This window comes from Myxocyprinus asiaticus, chromosome 33, assembly GCF_019703515.2.
Source record: "Myxocyprinus asiaticus isolate MX2 ecotype Aquarium Trade chromosome 33, UBuf_Myxa_2, whole genome shotgun sequence".
In the NCBI taxonomy this organism is placed as follows: Eukaryota; Metazoa; Chordata; class Actinopteri; order Cypriniformes; family Catostomidae; genus Myxocyprinus; species Myxocyprinus asiaticus.
Window position 1 is genome coordinate 19286335 of NC_059376.1, and position 17717 is coordinate 19304051.

The 17717-nt window shown below is 37.7% G+C and overlaps 1 protein-coding gene across 8 annotated transcripts in view; it reads left to right on the top strand.

Annotated features, from left to right (window-relative positions):
- The first annotated feature begins 358 nt into the window (after window positions 1-358).
- Window positions 359-17717, top strand: part of LOC127424143 (pre-B-cell leukemia transcription factor 3) — a 120929-nt gene continuing 103570 nt past the window's right edge. For 5 of the 8 annotated variants that reach the window (XM_051669073.1, XM_051669077.1, XM_051669075.1 and 2 more), the window contains exons 1-2: window positions 359-1233; window positions 2077-2150. In XM_051669073.1, coding sequence (XP_051525033.1) covers window positions 1037-1233; window positions 2077-2150 — 271 coding nt within the window. In that variant the 5' untranslated portion in view covers window positions 359-1036. Of the gene's footprint in view, window positions 1234-2070; window positions 2151-17717 lie in introns of all 8 variants that reach the window. The other 3 variants (XM_051669072.1, XM_051669076.1, XM_051669074.1) reach the window with 1 other exon arrangement.

The window sequence follows — 17717 nt, forward strand, 5'->3', positions numbered from 1 at the left end:
GGGCGGAGCGTGCATTTTGATGTAGATTTTGTGTATTTTTTCTTCTCTGACACGTCCGCACTGAGTGAATGGCATTGGCACATTGTCAATCGCTCACTACCGCTGCCATCAAACAACATAAAGCACACACAGCCCGCGCGCTCGACTCATAAATTTCAGCCAGCAGATATTTTTGCGCATCGCTTTATGGCGCGTGATTAATATTTTTTCGCCAGTTTTTCTATTTTTCCCTACTCAGACTGGGAAAACTTTTTATAAATTTTATATATATATATATATATATATATATATATATATATATATATATATATATATATGTGTGTTTTGTTCTTATAATCTTTATAGCCTTAGTCGCCGGTGCTGATGCTATAATTTAATTCACTTGGCATCTTTTTATTTTCTTATATTTTATTTTTGGAAAATCTTTTTTCAGAGACAATATTTTGCCAGTTATTCATTGTCAGTGTGCTCATTAATTTAGCTTAATTAGTAGTTTCCAGCAGAGGCATGGGATGTTTTGTTTGCATCTGTTTGTAATACTACGGATTTGTCCAAGTTTTCAAGAAGTGCACAAGGCGAAATTATCCTAAGAAGACAGCAAATAAGAAATCCAGACATCTGCGAAGGAGGCTCAACAATCATCCAGCTCTTAAAGAAAAAGACAAATTGGCATGAAGATTCGGACAGGATTGAACGGGCAACCACTGTCACCTGAACGCTGAAGTTTACTAAAATAATAGACAAGAAACATCATCGCCAATTTTTCTCCAATGGACATTCATAAAGGAGGATCAAAGACGATTTAAATATTTTTCCATAAAGTGATTCCTGGGACATCAATTCCACTATATTTCATCCGAGAGAGCGATTTATTGTATTTGCTGCGTTGCTTCACGGTCAATATTTTGTGCACGATACCAACCCGTTAAACATTGCACATGAAATAATCAAGTCGTTTTTGCATGTGCATTATCCGACTTAATTTCACCTATATCAGTGACTGAGCAGAAGCGCATTGATTGTGTTGCGGCGGACTATGGACGAGCAAGCCCGGATCATGCAGGCTCTCGGCGGTGTCAACCTGGCTGGTCACTCGATACAGGGAGGCATGGCTCTGCCGCCTCCACATGGACACGACGGAACCGATGGGGATGGAAGAAAACAAGACATCGGTGACATTCTGCATCAAATCATGACCATCACAGACCAAAGCCTAGACGAGGCGCAAGCAAAGTTGGTGCATTTTGTTTTATATATATATATATATATATATATATATATATATATATATATATATATATATATATATATATATAAACGTTTTCATTGTTGCTGTTTTGATCATAAAGGATCAGTTGATTCATATTTATGTATTTCTATATTTTAATACAATGGCTTATTGTGCTAACATTTACCACAGCTACCGATTCAGTCATCTTTTATTCTGCAGTGCTGGAAACACTTTTTCAACAGTAATTTCTTCACTAATTTAATCATAAAACATCAGAAGTGTCAACCAAGTCACGTTTTGCATCTGAAATTCAGATGGCCGTTTCACAGGTTGAAATCTTAAATTATTAAAAATATCTAAAGATATTTTCTTACATTTAATACAGTACATAACAACAACTTTTCCCGACACTTGTGCATTCTAACATTGAAATTGATTCTTCACACTGAGAATGATACAAAGGTAAAGTGCTGAACACATGTGGGCACCCATTAAAAGTTTTAACATCACACTATCCTACTTCTGAAGTAAGGAGGCCTTGACATTTCTACAGCTCTTAGCAACTTCACAAAACTTTTGTGCAAAATATTCGCATTATTATTTGAGTTAATAGAAATATACGGAATTCATTTTACGTAGCTTCGTTTTGAACTTTTTCTTACTTTGTTATAACATGAAGACGATGTGTAACATCAGTTGACTGAATGCCTGTATCAGTATCTAACTAACGCAGTTTAGGGGAAATTCAAACTTAATACTTGATGTCTAGAAAGTTATAATGCGACACAATTGTGAGTTTCAAGTGACTATATTTCAATCTCATCTCTTGCTCCCAAATGGCACAGGAAACATGGGCTCAACTGTCACAGAATGAAGCCTGCCCTCTTCAGTGTGCTCTGCGAGATCAAAGAGAAAACAGGTAAGACAATGCATACCCTAACATAAGGGCAAAATTTCGCACAGAGATCTCCAAAAAAAATAAATAAAAAGCAACAGTACAGTGCCACTAATCCTTCAGACATCGCCATCTTTACTGGTGCTTTTTTATTTGGTCGTCAGCGGGTTCTAGTTGTACCAAGCCATAAAAAGCATCGACGTTTCTCTGTTTATCAGTTCTCAAAATGAATATGCATCATTGCATTCGCCAGCATAAGAGTGCGAATTAGACAATGGTAAGCTTTTTTCCCGCTGTGTTGCATCTCGTCCGTTGCACGCTGTGGCTGCACTGAGTGCCTTCTACTGGGGGCTTGTATGAGACAGACACCCCGGCAGTTCCCTTGTTTACAACTCGCTTTTCTCACACCATCCATTTAATCTTTCGAGACATGAAGTTGGCGAATTGTTAGACAATTATGCATCATCGGGATACTATGCATGTGCCATTGAGGGTGTGCTGTGCACAGTGTTGGTGTTGTACATCAAGCCTGTTTAGTTTCATTAGAATACCTGCAAGCCTAGTGAGCGCGTACGCGTGTTCAGAGATTTGTTTCGGAGAGCGGTCCCATTCCTGCGCTCCTCTGACTAATTATGCGACCAATTCACTGGATAATTATAGGCAGTATCGTCGGACCTGCAGTTCATTATTGCCCCCATTTTATTATGAAAGACGGCAACATTGTGAAGGTTACATCGTTCACCGACACATTCAAAGACGCGTGGTGTTCTGGTGTTGTTGTTTAAATTTGGTAGTTGTGCTGAAACAGACTTGTTATGGCCAGGAGTGGTCGATATGTGATTTATTTTTGATAAAACTAAACTAGTTTGGAGATAACTAGATAAAAATAGATTTTAAAGAATACTATCACTTGACTAACTGTTGACGAAGATCTTCCAGTAGGGCATTTTTTATTAAAAGTGTATTTTAATATTTGTGAATAACAAAACACTGAGGCACATGCACCACTTTCTCAAATTAGATAGTTTGTCGCCTTTTGTTGATACATTATTGGGGCAGAAGTGCACATTCTTGTGCAAAAGTATGCCTTTGTAGACTTTTACACGGATCATGTGTTGTGTGTAATAATTAAATGTGTGTAGCCTATATGTGTGATTGCGCGTGACAGAAGATATATATATATATATATATATATATATATATATATATATATATATATATATATATATATATATATATATATTGTTTTGTTTTGTTTTTACTAACTGCATATGCATTTCTGTGCCCTCGATGTTCCACTAACAGAAATATATTGTCCCTACTTTTTCTGACACTCAAGCACTCTGATGTAATCCGTCGCGCACGCACTGTAAATGAAGTCCAATGACAGATACCACATCAATTCAGCACGTGCGTTACCAAGGCTATACCGCCTGCCCGAATGACACGGAACATTAGCATATGTCACTGTCTCACAAAAGATTTTTTTCTTCTTCTTCTTTGAAGAAGAAATCAGCACCCATTGAAACAGAATCAATTCAGTACGTCCAGTAGCTCAGTGGATGTAATTTAATGTGCAGTTTTTCCTTTATGCGCTGACATTATTAAAGCGACGGTTAACACGCGAGGATGGGCACAAAGGCGCGCGCGTTTTGCAATCATGCAGGGCGGCAGGTATAAAGAGAGAATGACCACATAACCAGATATGCAGAATCCAGAGAGACACTTAGATAAGGGCTTTTACCATGAATGTGCAGTTTATATTTCTGGATAATGCGGAAGGAGAATAGCAGACCGAAATCCATAAGGTGAGCCCCAAAAACTGAATAAGACTGCATTAGAACTTTGTGCCTTTGTGTTCATGGATACTGGTAATGTTTAGCATAAGAGAATGAGAGTTTAAATTATAGCATATTGAAATAAGCATGTTAAACAGTGTTCTTTTGGTTATTAATTCTGCACTTGCTAATACGCCTATAATTAATTAGTATAATTAATGCAAGATTTCATTGGATTTCATTTACTTGCTGAAAGAAAGAGATGCTAATTTTATAAGCTAGAACCTACATTTTTGAACTATGATGAACACAACAGTGCAATGGCATTCAAATATCAGTACATGTGTTTATTTAGCCTCTGCATGGTTGTAGGCAGAAAGTGATTTGCCAGATCTGTGGCCTTTATGTGGCTTATAAGCAGAAGTGACTGGGGAAGATCATAAAACTTAATGAACTTCTCGGCCATCTCAATTGCGGGAGGGCAAGGCCCTGCTCCACCGCCTGGTCTGCTTGAGCAGTTCTTTATGCCTGTCGAGACACACATAGAGAAAGTTAAAAAGGGAGTACAAAAGAACAGAAAAATATTACTACATGTTGTATTTGTAGCTTGATAGTTTATCTGAAGTGGCTACTGTTTTGTCTTAATAAATTACTGTACCAAAGAGAATGAGGGGAAATTTTCATCATGTCATTTGGGATGAGGTGTTCTCGGATAATATGTGATTCTATTCAATTTTATATTTATTAAAATATGGAATGGTGTCATTTCTCCAGTTTAAATGCATGTTAATATTTCATCTTACAAACCGATATGTTTGTGAGTGGGATTGTGTGCATTTATATCTGTATGTGTATGTGTATGTGTGTGTAGGTTTACACTTGCAACCCAGTTTGTTTAATTCTGTTTTTCCTTTTAAACAGTGGTCCTTCATTTTCTTACAAAATCCAGTTGAAGGCAACCAAATACATCCATAGCACTGTCCCTAAATATCTGTTTTTATTCATTTAAAAAGCACAACAAAAAAAACAAACAAAAAAAAAAAACATTTGTGTTCTCTAATTTTGCACTTGCAGCTGTTGCCTGTGCATATTATGTTATGTTTTATACAGCAATGTCCCTTATTACATTATAGCTCTAATTAAATATGCATAAAGAGTAGAGTCCCTAAGTATGATAATTATTTAAATGAGCTTGTTTACTAGCTTAGTTGCTGTAATCTCGGTTAATCCCTTTGATGCTGCCTGTTTGAATGGTTTCTTTTTTTCTACTTAATGTATCCGGACTAATTTCCTAACAAGCTTCTCTCTGCTAATTTGTTTCTAAACTCGCAAGTGATCACAAGCATGATATTTTTATGTTTTCTTGCTCCGTACAAGTATGTTGCTTTTAATAATTTCCCACTCTGTAAGGTCACATACTAGGAACAATTACCGAAGATACAAAAGTAATGATGCATAAAAAGAAAATACTTTTAAAATACTTTGTTTATACACATTGAGAGTGGATAATGTTTGAGCGTACGATTGACTGTATAGCACTACTCAGATCTACTTTACCTAGTGTGAAGGTTGTTTTTCCTGTCTGTTAAAGTAATTTTTTTTCTTCATGGTCCCGTTGAAGGATGTTGTCTCATCCGAATGATAAGAGAGACGACTTCTGATAAGAATTCTACTACTGCAGCTCCTTGTTTTTTTTTCATTCAAACACATTTTCTGTGAGTCTTTTTTTTTTCTTTAAACACACCACACACACATCTTGTTAACACCTAGTGTCAGAGCAGTGTGTACATTTTGCTTATCATACTCAACAGATGCAGTTCCAAAGAAATGAGAAGTTGAGGGGTTGTTGTCATGGTTTGATGCTGTTTCAGTAAGGTAATCTGCCCTGTGTGAGGTTTAGTAAGCGTTAAGGGGAAGTCTGTGCAAATGGAAAACTATGACATGCACATGATTTAAATCTTGAAGGTTTATCAGAGGATGTGTTAATATTCAGCCACAGCAATTTTTGTTGCATGCCGCACTTTTTCTGACAACTTATGATTCCCGCAGAGATTTATCAGTTAATCTGGTATGTTTGCCTTGAAGTAGCTCATTTTTATTATATACACACACACACACACACACACACACACACACACACACACACACACACACACACACAAACTTGCATCACAATACACATTTAATAGTTTTTAGCTACCATCTCCAATTCTTTTGTGATTAGTCGTTTTCATCATGTATGATGTTGACATTGTTCAGTTTGTGCCCTGCAGTCGATGTTAAATCTCTCTTTTGATATAGTAAGAGAAAATACTTACAACTGCCAGTGCTGATGTATGAATAAGTTCTAGACGGAGAGATTTCTTGGCCTTTTAATTGTTAATCAGATCAGAGAACAGAGCTTCGAAAAGATGAAACATTCTTTGTTGCTTTTGGATCTGATGCAAAGGGGGCTTGAAGGCGAAAAAGGGTAAATCAAACCTGAAGTGTTTGTACTGTAACTGTGTAAACAGTGAGATGGAAAAGCTGTGTATGTACATCTGTTTGTAGAGAGAGCGAAGAGAGATGATGTGTGTGTGTGTGTGTGTGTGTGTGTGTGTGACTGTTAAGGATGCATGAATGTGTCCATACCCGTTGGTACGTAATAGGTTTATGAGTGCTTTTGCATGCATTTGCCTTGACTATAGTCACACACTGCTTGGTGTAATCGTCATGTCACCTTTACTAGATGAGTGAGGATGTTACGCCAAACAAACTAATAGGGTCTTTCCCTGTGTTTCAGATGTGTAAGATATAAAAAGTAAACATTCACTTATCACTCATTGTGAAGGTTGTGAAAGACAACTGCTATGTTTACAAATGAAGAAACATGCTTATTTTTAGTTAATTGTCAGATTAACCACAGATTACCGCAAATTCAAAGTCTTGTCGAGCTGATAGGTTTGTGATGTTTTCAGGGGCCCCGGGGCAGTACGGAGAATTGGCATGAAAAAAAAATCTCTTTCTTTGGCTTTTTCAAAGTGTGGCTGGGCGAGATGAGAGAGCGAATGGGTGGGTGGAGAGGAGAGAGATACATACATTGTGGATAAATAGATAGAAGCGTTTTGCAATGCAAAGCTGTCTGTAGTGTTGGGGAGTTTTCTTGGCACTCTACTAACTGCTACTGGAGGCCCTGAGTAGATTACCCCATTGCTAATGCCCTAGAAGTATTAATTCACTTTGATATGCTAATTAGAGGGCATTATGCAAGAAATGAGATTAAGTGGCAGCGTGAAGTCATTTGCCTGTCAGTAAATTGAGTGTTTTTAGCAGGAGGGGTTTGTTTTTGTTTTTTTTTCTTCCACTTTCTCTCGCTTTCGCATATAAATGAATCAAATGAAGGGAATGTGGCAGAATGCTTGAAAATCTTTTTTTTTTTTTTTTTTAAAGCAGATGCTGGCTTTCTTTTGCTTTATTTTGTGGTTTTGCCCATCTCTCTTTTTCTCTTCTTCAGGTACCTGTTTTTCCGAAGTCTTTTAAGCTTGAGGCAATTGTCAGGCTGAGAGCCTGTGATTGCTGGACATTTCTTTTAGTATGCATGGTTTCCTTCGTAATCACTTAAACCATAATACGTGAGCGTGTGTGTTTGATTAAATATCTTTAGCACCAATAAACAATGGCATCAACCCCTGCTAGCATGTGCAATTCAATTTATTTGGTGGCGTAATTAACAAATTTGATTATTTTGGTGATTTTCAGTAATGCTTTTCTAACACACATTGCAAAAGATTGTGTCTGGGGGCTAGAGAATGAAAGTCTTAACATGTGGAGAATAAACTTGTCTAGTTTGTTTTGAGAGAGAATACAGAAGTGAAGCGGCGAATTGAGGAAGACCTCTGTTGGGTTGACTGTGTGCTAATCAGACGGTCTGTGTGTGTGTGTGTGTCGGGGGCTTGTGCTTGGGTTGTTTGCTTTCTCTTCGCCGGTAGAGAACAGGGCTGGTGGCAGCAATGGCAGATGCAGCAGGAGCAGCAAGGAATAACAAAGGTGAAAGATTACCTCCGTATGGCATTTTTGACCAGGAAAGAGAGAGAGAAGGAGGATGGTTGGGGGGGTGGTAGGTGTGCTCTGGAGCAACACTCCTTTCTGAAGTGAGGTTTAATCAATACAGAAAGATTACAGAAAACTATTACAGGGACAAACTCATAGGCTTCTCTCTCTCTCTCTCTCTTGGTTTCTCTCCTCTTTCCTTGTTTGCTGGCTCGGCAGCGGCTGCCTGCCTATTGACTTGTTGTTTTTCTGACCTTTGACTCATCAAGTTCAGAAACAGGAGGTCTGGAGGAGAGACTGCAGGAAGCTAGCAGTGTGGCCCCTGCTGTGCTTTGCCCCTCGCACACACGCACACACACTGGTGGTTATTTTTCAGGCTGTGTGTTGTTTGCGCATCCACGGCGAGACCCTTCTTTACGCACAGCTGAATTAATTTGTAGCCACCGTCATAATTAACCTCATGCGAGGCTGGCTAAAAGCATTACCTTGAAAAAATGGAATGCAAAAATTTTGAGAGTAAGCGTTTCTTAAACCCTCAGGGACCATTCATTTTGAGGTGCCCAGACAAAGCGGTAATGAGCCAACTAAATCTACCCTGAAGTTAATTTGACATCTGCTGGGTTATTGTTGTTATTACTTGTATTGTTATCGTTATGTTTTTTAAAAAAAAAAAAAATTTATTTTTTATTTTTTTAATATATATTTTCAATCGTAATTTTTTTTTTCACCAGTTAAATAGTATAAAACAGTAATGTTGTCGGTGTTAATATCGTTGATGGGATTACTACATTAAGCTAAACACAGTGGCTTATTTTAAGTCTCCATAATTACAGATTTATTAATTAATGAGAGAACATACCCATTAATTGTTTGCTAATTACAAAATAGCAAAGGAGCACTTAACCATGAAACTATGAAAAATTGACTCTGGCTCATGATCCCTATTTGTGTAGGTTGGAATCAGTGCCTCTCAGTCTTTTTATGACATCATCATAAGCCCAGTCGTTAAGATCCAACATAAATATTAGTGATCAACGCCTTCCTCTCTTGCCTTTAGTTAAAATAGTAAGGCCTCTTTTTTGTAATGAATGCCTGAGTAAATGTATGCAGCCTGCAATAGAAAGCCATTCAGCAGAGGAGACAATTGACTTTGGGCTGCTTTTTGTTCCCGTCTGCCCCAGTGATGCGTCTGCAGTGACAAGATAGTGCAAGGCAGAATGGCTTCTGCTCAGCAGGGCGCCTGGATCCCTGAATGCCATGGCCTCTCTCTCTCCCCTCTCTTTATCTCTCATTCTTTCTTTCTCTCTTTCTTTCCATTACTAGTCTTGGTGTTTGAAATCGAGGAAGAGTGGCTGCTATCTTCCTCACGGTCCTGTAAAACCCTTTGCTTTCCACCAGTAGAAAGTGGCGATGAAAAAGAATGAGCATATGCAGGAATTAACAAATGAAAGAGAGAGGGTAAGGATGGATGTCAGGCTCAAGATAGGCAAACAAAAAAAGGAAAAACAGAGAAGAGAAAATCTATAATCGCAAGCTTTCACATGCTTTGAGTATTTGTCTTTTTCGAAGAAATGTTCCCACTCTGTGCCTTATCAGACATATTTGTATAAGGCTATTCTAATTCTTATTGCATATAGCAAGGATTTCAGCACATAAATACCATGTGTATGCACAAATGCACAGATAGTGCACAAATAATGTAACATCAATATGATTTCTTTATCCTCCAATATACAATTTTCTGTGGTAGCCTATATTAATTATGCAAATAATCCTTTATGGCGACTGAGCCATAAAGCTACCTACAGTACATTTCAGTAGATTAATTACAAAATTTCCTAATCTTACATGTAAATAGACATTTACACTGCAGAGGCAGTAAGGTACTGAAAACTATTTCTAATGGGAAGGACAGGCAAGATCACAATTCAAACATTTAAACTCAGTTGTGTCTTTTTTTTTTTTTTTAACAAAGTAAAGAGAGAACATTATATTATTGGGAAAAGAGAGGGGGAATGAAACTTGGACACATCATAGATTTTATTCAAACCTGTGTTTCCAGTATGAGCACCAAGGCTCAACATTTCCAGAATACACTAACCAATATATGCAAACTCTAACACGTTTGCTTTAATATTAAGGTATTGTTTTTTAAAATTTAATTTAATTTTTTAGCTATTGTAAGCTTCAAGTGAATATTTTTTTGTCAGGTTGCTTGTATCACCTGAACATCCTCTGGGCTCAATAAAAAGAAAATTATCTTTATGAAAAGTGTGACATGGGGGAGTATTTTAATAAGCCAGCAGTGTCTCTCTGTATGTGGTATTTTCTGTATGAGAGGGAATGTCCATCTCCCCAGTATCTGTATGGCTATTAGTGACTTTCTCTTTTATTTGCTTATCGTTTTCATAAATTGCATCTTGATTCCTCAACACACTCTCTCACACACACAGACACACACACACACACATACATGGCCAATCCCTTCCCCACTCTACCCAGTCTAAGATGAGCTCATGCTTCATTTAATTATCTCAGAGGTTGCTCCTTTAGCCTGTCTGTGAGGAAGTGGACATGAAATAGTTGATGAAGATTTGCCACTCAGGGCCTGGCCTGCAGAATTTCCATAACCACTTTTATCTCATTGATTTATCCTGTTATGGATTTTAAGCTAAGCTGATTCAGTCTGCTATATGCTAACATATGCTATATTCTAATAAGTTGTACCTTTGTTGTTATTTTTATAAATGGTTTTGTCCCCTTTGACCCTTGACCTACCCTTGAATTAAAAGTCTTTTGAGTCCTCACCAGTGTCATACACATCCTCTCTATAAGCACACACAGGTTTTTAGGATGTGGTGACTGGCACAAACCTCAGATGAAAATCACGTCACCTTTGAATTGTCAGCTATCCTTTGTGGTTTAACTAAATTGTGTTCTGTATTGAAACATTAAATTTTCATTTAAAAAAAGTAAATGTTCCCACCAGGCGCTGCTGTTTTAATATTTTACATCCTCCCCTTGCCCTGTCATCTGTATATGAAATAAGTGCAATTTGTGATGCGTTGTCATCAATAATTTTGTCACCAGGGCATAAAAGCTCTAAAAACCTTCCACCCATAGCAGCGTTTGTGTTGCGTACGGAGTAAAACGTGATGTGATGAGCAATGCTAACATTGGCCAAATGTTCTTGATATGTTATTTCTGTAACTCAATTTATGTGGCTCTGCCTAACAGAGGTCCCATTTGTTATTGATAGGAGGTATATGGGCTGTATTTTTTTTTTCTGTATAAATATGTTTTTGATATTGCAGGCAGGGTTGTGGCCATTGATTAATTATCTCAATGTTGCGGCACAATGATTTATATGTATGCATTTGGCAGATGCTTTTATCCAAAGCAGCTAACATTGCATTTAAACCATACACTTTTTCAGTATGTGTCCTCCCTCTGAATCAAACCCATGACCTTGGCATTGCTAGTGCCATGCTCCACCAGTTGAAGTACAGGAACAATTAAGAGTTAGATTCAACAATTCTCTGTCGGTCCAGGAATTCTCAGAGGTTTTCTTGGGTCACCAGTACTGCTCCGATTGCATGACCCCGGCACCGCACGGCTATCTAACAGAACCTGCATCGCTGTCAGAATGCTTATTAGCACAAAGAGGGTCAGGTGGGAGGGGAGGGGAGGAGAGTGGTCCTCTCATTGTAATGACATCGCTATTTATAGATCTCCATTTCATTAGCCTCCTCTGTTTCAGTGGTGAGATTTCCTCAAGGGGCAAATGATACATATACTTCCTCATACACTGTAAATGAGTATGTAGCATGTGGTGTTTGTGGATGCCCACTTGCTTATCTAGGGCAGAACTACTGCATTGCTTTAGAGGGGGGAAACCTTACATAAGTCTTTGGTTTGCAGATTCATGAATATGTGAATAGAGAGAGACACATCTATAGTTCTTAATAGTTTTAAGAACTTAATTGAGTTTAATATAATGGTTTGAAGCAAATTACGTTTTATTTTGCTTTATCACTTTATAAGTATTTTTTTTATTTTTTATATATAAAGCGTAAACTTGTGTTATGTTCACATAGATACACAGGCTTGCAAAAAAAATCTGTTATCTCTTTTGCTTCAACACATTGCAGATTATAAGAATCATTTTATTTACACAAGGGCAATGTGTTCTGTTAAATGTGCAATTTTTCGAGCTCAAACCAGTTTCCATCTGTGTGCAGAAAACCAAATGTTTCCTTTAATGGTAAAATTAGAGTCAAGTGTAAGCTCCTGTTTTATTTAATTTTTTTGCCTAAAGCAGCATTTCAGGGTCTCATTCTTCACACAGCACATCTCTATCCTCGCCTCTGCCTATTTGCATTCCTCAAATGAAGTCCCCATGCCTTTGTTCCTTCAGAGTTTCATACGTTAGAATGATATATTGAAAGCAGAAATGGGAAAAAGACTGCAATGCAATGAAATTTTAATCAGCGTCTTCTGCTGCTTTAACAAGGCAAATAATTCTTATTGGCCGCTGTGTTAAGATTTCTAATATTTAATTCATAACAAAGCTGGCGTTATTCTGCCTTGGCCTTGACAAGCCTCGCTTCGCCTGCTCCTGAACGGCGACTAAAAAAACCTATAAGCAGACGTAAATGTCCAAAAGCTAGCAGGCAGCATCCCCAGGAGTGGTTTCAAAAAACTGACTGCTAGGCATTCTTTGGATTTAATCACTGAAGGGGTTATATATCGATTGATTTGCACTTATTTATTTAACATCAAGAAGCCAGCCTAATGCCATCACTCACTTTGACCATGGTGTTTTCAGTTAATGTTCACACGTTTAATGCATCTTCCCCCCCCCTGTTAAACATACACTACCTTGAATAAATGACCCTCACATAGTTGGCAGGAAGGCCAACAGTTTCTTTTAACCTATAGAACATTCCTTTAGAAAATTGTTTATTATCATATAACATGTTTATATTTTTATAAACACAAATATTTTAGTTTCATATAAAAATATAATGGAAAGTGGCAACACTTTACAATAAGGCTATATTCATTAATATTAGTTAACATGAACTAACAATAAACAATACTTTTTAGCAGTTATGAATCTTGCTTAATGTTAATTTCAACATATACTGTACTAATAGATTTTTACAATTAAAAGTTGTAAATTCTAACATTAGTTAATGCATTATGAACTAACATGAACTAACAATGACACATTTTATTTTTTTAATAGGCTAAACATTAACCAAGATTTATAAATGCTGTCAAACACTATGTTGTTCATTGTTAGTTCATGATACGTAATGCTTTTACTAGTGTTAATATATAGATACTATTATAAAATGTTTCCAGAAAATTGTATATTTAAGGTCCTGTAACTAGTTTACCACCACTATTTAAATGTTCCGGCAGTGTGACAAATTCATTTGTAAAAGTACAAATGTTCCATGTAGTCTCTTCATTACTATTATATTATAAGACTGCATGCAAAAAATATATATATAAATAGCAAGATGTTGTTTAAATTAGCTTAAGATTAAGTATAGCAGGACATATAAAACTTCCTAATATTATTTGCTGCATGTCAACTACCCAATTTTATATGTTTTACTATTATGGGCATTCAGAGTCATGGACGAGGAAGACAAAGAAGGAAAACTGAAAAGTGGCCACACAGTGAATCTTACAGAAATGAAAATCTTGAATTCCTGACGGAATGAGATTGATTTACGTTACGTGTTGCTAACAGAGCTATAGGGAATGATCCTCTTCCGCACTTTTCCATTTTTATACCCGGCCAGTTAAACAATCCATAAAAGCCCCAACTAAATGTAGCATATCCCTCTCATTCTCTCTCTCCTGCTCAGTCTCTTCACCCTAAGCCCTTGAAGTTCATTTTTGTAAGCTGAAGCAACGGAAAAATGGCGTAGGGCCAGCCAGAGCTAGGTGCTGTCTCATGTTTCAGTGAGAGGGGGCAGATCCTGTTCTGGGCTCATGGTGAAATGGCTTAATTGGTGTCAGAGCCCCTGGGATAGTTTCTCGCTCTCTCTGTCTCTCTCTTTCCTTCCCTCTCTGACTATCTCTGTCTTTCCCTTTCTATCAGTCTGCTCTGATAAGCAAATTCCTCTCCTCTCCTCTCCTCTCCTCTCCTCTCCTCTCATGTCGTTATTGAAACCTGGCCAGTGTGTTCTGTATGAATGAGGAGAGCGCATCACCATAACAATACTTGCTGATGTTTGGGATGACAGAAATGAATACGCACTCAGCTCCTGGGAAAGTGGTGATTAATGGGAGAGAGTAGGGGAACGCTGTCCTTTCCTTCTGCTACACTTTGATGGGGATTGAAAAGCAGAACAAGAAAAGGGTCAGGTTTTTATTCTCTCACACAACGTGGAGGTCACCTGCGAGTACATTAATGCTATTTTTCTCTACATTTCCTCTCTCTGGCTCTCTCTCTCTCTACTTTGTACTCATGAATATGTACCTTCTACAACTTTGACGTGATACTGTCCCAGTGAAGTGTAGAAAGTAGTGGTGAAGAGCAACATAGTCTCATAACAACTTGTTATAATTCTTACAAGATTGCTCGTGGAATTCTTATTCCCATAGAGACCAACCAATCAACAAACAGAATTTGAAATCAGTACAATACAGGTATCAAATTTTAGCCATCTACCTATCCAACAGTTTATTTTAAGATAATAAATGTCAGTGAACAACTTTGGTTACTCGTTCCATATTTATTTATGCAATACAAATGACTGATGTATGTCAGTAATATGCAATATGCTTCCCTTGTCTCGTTCCAAACCCTGATGTTTTCTTTCTTCCGTGGTACACAAAAGTTATTTTGCTATTAAAACATGGTTTGGTTTTGCAGTTTAGGTCAGGGTTTAGACTTTATGGTTAGTTTTAAGATTAGTTTTAGGTTTTGGGTTTAGGCATGGGGTTATACTTAGACAAAATTGTAATCTTATATCCCATTTTAATGTGCAACTACAAATAAGCAATTCACAGGTTGATTTCCTTGAAAAGTGAAAACATTGCGGTTCTGTGGTGCTAACAAAAAATTGCTCTGTTTGTTAGGGAATCCTGACTAGCCAGACACAACAACATTAGCTGAAGCAAGAGAATATTCGAAGTTTTGGCCGAGAATATTCGTCTGATCTGTGTTCGGGAAACCTGTTTGGCTGTTGGTGGGTTTAGTAATTGTCATGGGTGAACCAACGCTTCAGCCAGGAAGGCATGATTGAAAATATCCAAAGACATCACTAGTTCACAATATGTGAAACAGCTTTGAATGAAAATAGTTCAAACCATTCATACAGGATCCATGATGCACAGGATTTGATCAGATCTGACTTCCCATACACAATGTATTCATGCCTTCATATCTGTTAATATAGTGAGGTTAATTACTGTCACACAATTTTTCTTCCTTCACTCTCTTCTTGCTCTCTTTCTCTCTCTCTCTCTGGCAGTAAAAGGGTCCCAGGGACTTCGCCTCAGTTACTTGTTAATTCATTTAATCAGGGTTCTTGGCACTCTGCTCCTCTTCTGGCTGGTGCAGTAATCTTATTTAGAGCAATACGCTGAGGAAACCGCATGTCCGCGACATGAGACTACTATTGCTGTCAATACACATGCTGCTCTACTCAGCACAACAGGGTCCTGATGCAGGCTGATCTATCCTTTCCAGTGCCGTGGACACAATACCGATGTGCACATCTGAAACTCTTTAGAAAAGCAAACTGAATTTGGTTGCTCTATTTCACAGTTTACTTATGGCATTAAAAAGGCAGTTCACCTAAATATGTAAATTCCATCATAATTTACTCATGCTCATGTTGTTCTAAATCCATATGACTTTCTAGCTTCCATGGAACACAAAATGAGATGTTAAACAGAATGTTATCCTCAGTCACCATTAATTTTCATTGCATCTTTTTCCCATACTATGGAAGTGAATGGTGACTGAGGCTAACATTCTGCATAACCCATCTCATTTTGGGTTTCATCTCATTTTGGGTTCCACATAAAAAAGACTGTACTATCGGTTTGAAATAACATGAGGGTGAGTGCATGATGGCAAAATTTCCATTTTTGGGTAAACTGTCCCTGCCTTTTGTGTTCAAAATTGATTGTTTGACTATGTGAAAAAGTTTAATTCCCACTGCCTAACTCATAAACCATTTCTTTTACCCATACAGTATTTCAGATTGTCAGCTCTTTGAAATATAAAATGCCCCCCATTGAAGATTTAACTAAATGCTATTTTTGATCAGCCTATTTAGGCTATTTTTGATGCCTAAACCTGCAGTGCATGGTTTCAATTTGCATCAATGTTGGAATAGGTAAATCAAATTTGATGACACACGGCAGTCATGATATCATTATCTGTTGTGTTCTACCAGAGATGGCATGCAATTTTATTTAGTCATGGCATGGGTCCCTGTTCTTCCCTCTGTGCACCTATAACACTCCATCTAGCCATTCTTCCTTACATTTCAGCAAAGGGGACAACAATAAAAGGGCCAGGTTTGCTTATGAGCCATGCCCATGAGCTGACACTGAGTTTCAGGGCTCTTCGTGTTGGATTGTAGCTGCAGAAATGTAAAGTGTGGGTTTAGACACTGGCCACTCTGCTGACAGCTAGGTTTTTTGCTCACTTCTGCCTCTCAAATAAGCAGCAGCTCTGTCAGAATGATTGATAGCGATTTGTTTTACGTGGCACAGTTTGAGATTTTTCACTCCCTTTCTCCCATACATGGATCGAGAGTTGAGAGTTTTAGAAGTGGAGCAATGAGCTTCCTAAAAGAAAAAAGAAAAAAGAACATACTATCGTTAATAGACAAACAGGTTATTTTACTCATAATCATGTGCCAGACATTGACCATAAAATAATTCTCTAGGAAAATTACTCTTCACAACTTTTTTTTATTTTTTATTAGTGGAACGTCAATCTGATTTCTAACAAATATTTTCCTCTAATTACTCTTCATTTATATAATTGAAAGATATATATATATATATATATATATATATATATATATATATACACCAATCACCCATAACATTAAAACAACCTGCCTAACATTGTGTAGGTCCCCCTCGTGCTGCCAAAACAGCGCCAACCCGCATCTCAGAATAGCATTCTGAAATTATATTCTTTTCACCACAAATGTACAGAGCGGTTATCTGAGTTACCGTAGACTTTGTCAGTTTGAACCAATCTGGCCATTCTCTGTTGACCCCTCTCATCAACGAGGCATTTCCGTCCACAGAACTTCCGCGCACTGGATGTTTTTGCACCATTCTGAATAAATTCTAGAGACTGTTGTGTGTGAAAATCCCAGGAGATCAGCAGTTCCAGAAATACTCAAACCAGCCCATCTGGCACCAACAATCATACGGGTCAGGAGTTTCAGTTAATGTTCACATCAACCATCAGAATGGGGAAAAGATTCGATCTCAGTAAATTTCGACCATGGCATGATTGTTGGTGCCAGACGGGCTGCTTTGAGTATTTCTATAACTGTTGATCTCCTGATCTCCTGGGGATGGAAACACCTTGCTGATTAGAGAGGTGAACAGAAAATGGCCAGACTGGTTCGAACTGACAAAGTCTACGGTAACTCAGATAACCGCTCTGTACAATTGTTGTGAGAACAATAGCATCTCAGAATGCTATTCTGAGATGCGGATTGGTGCTGTTTTGGTGGCACGAGGGGGACCTACACAATATTAGGCAGTTCATTTTAATGTT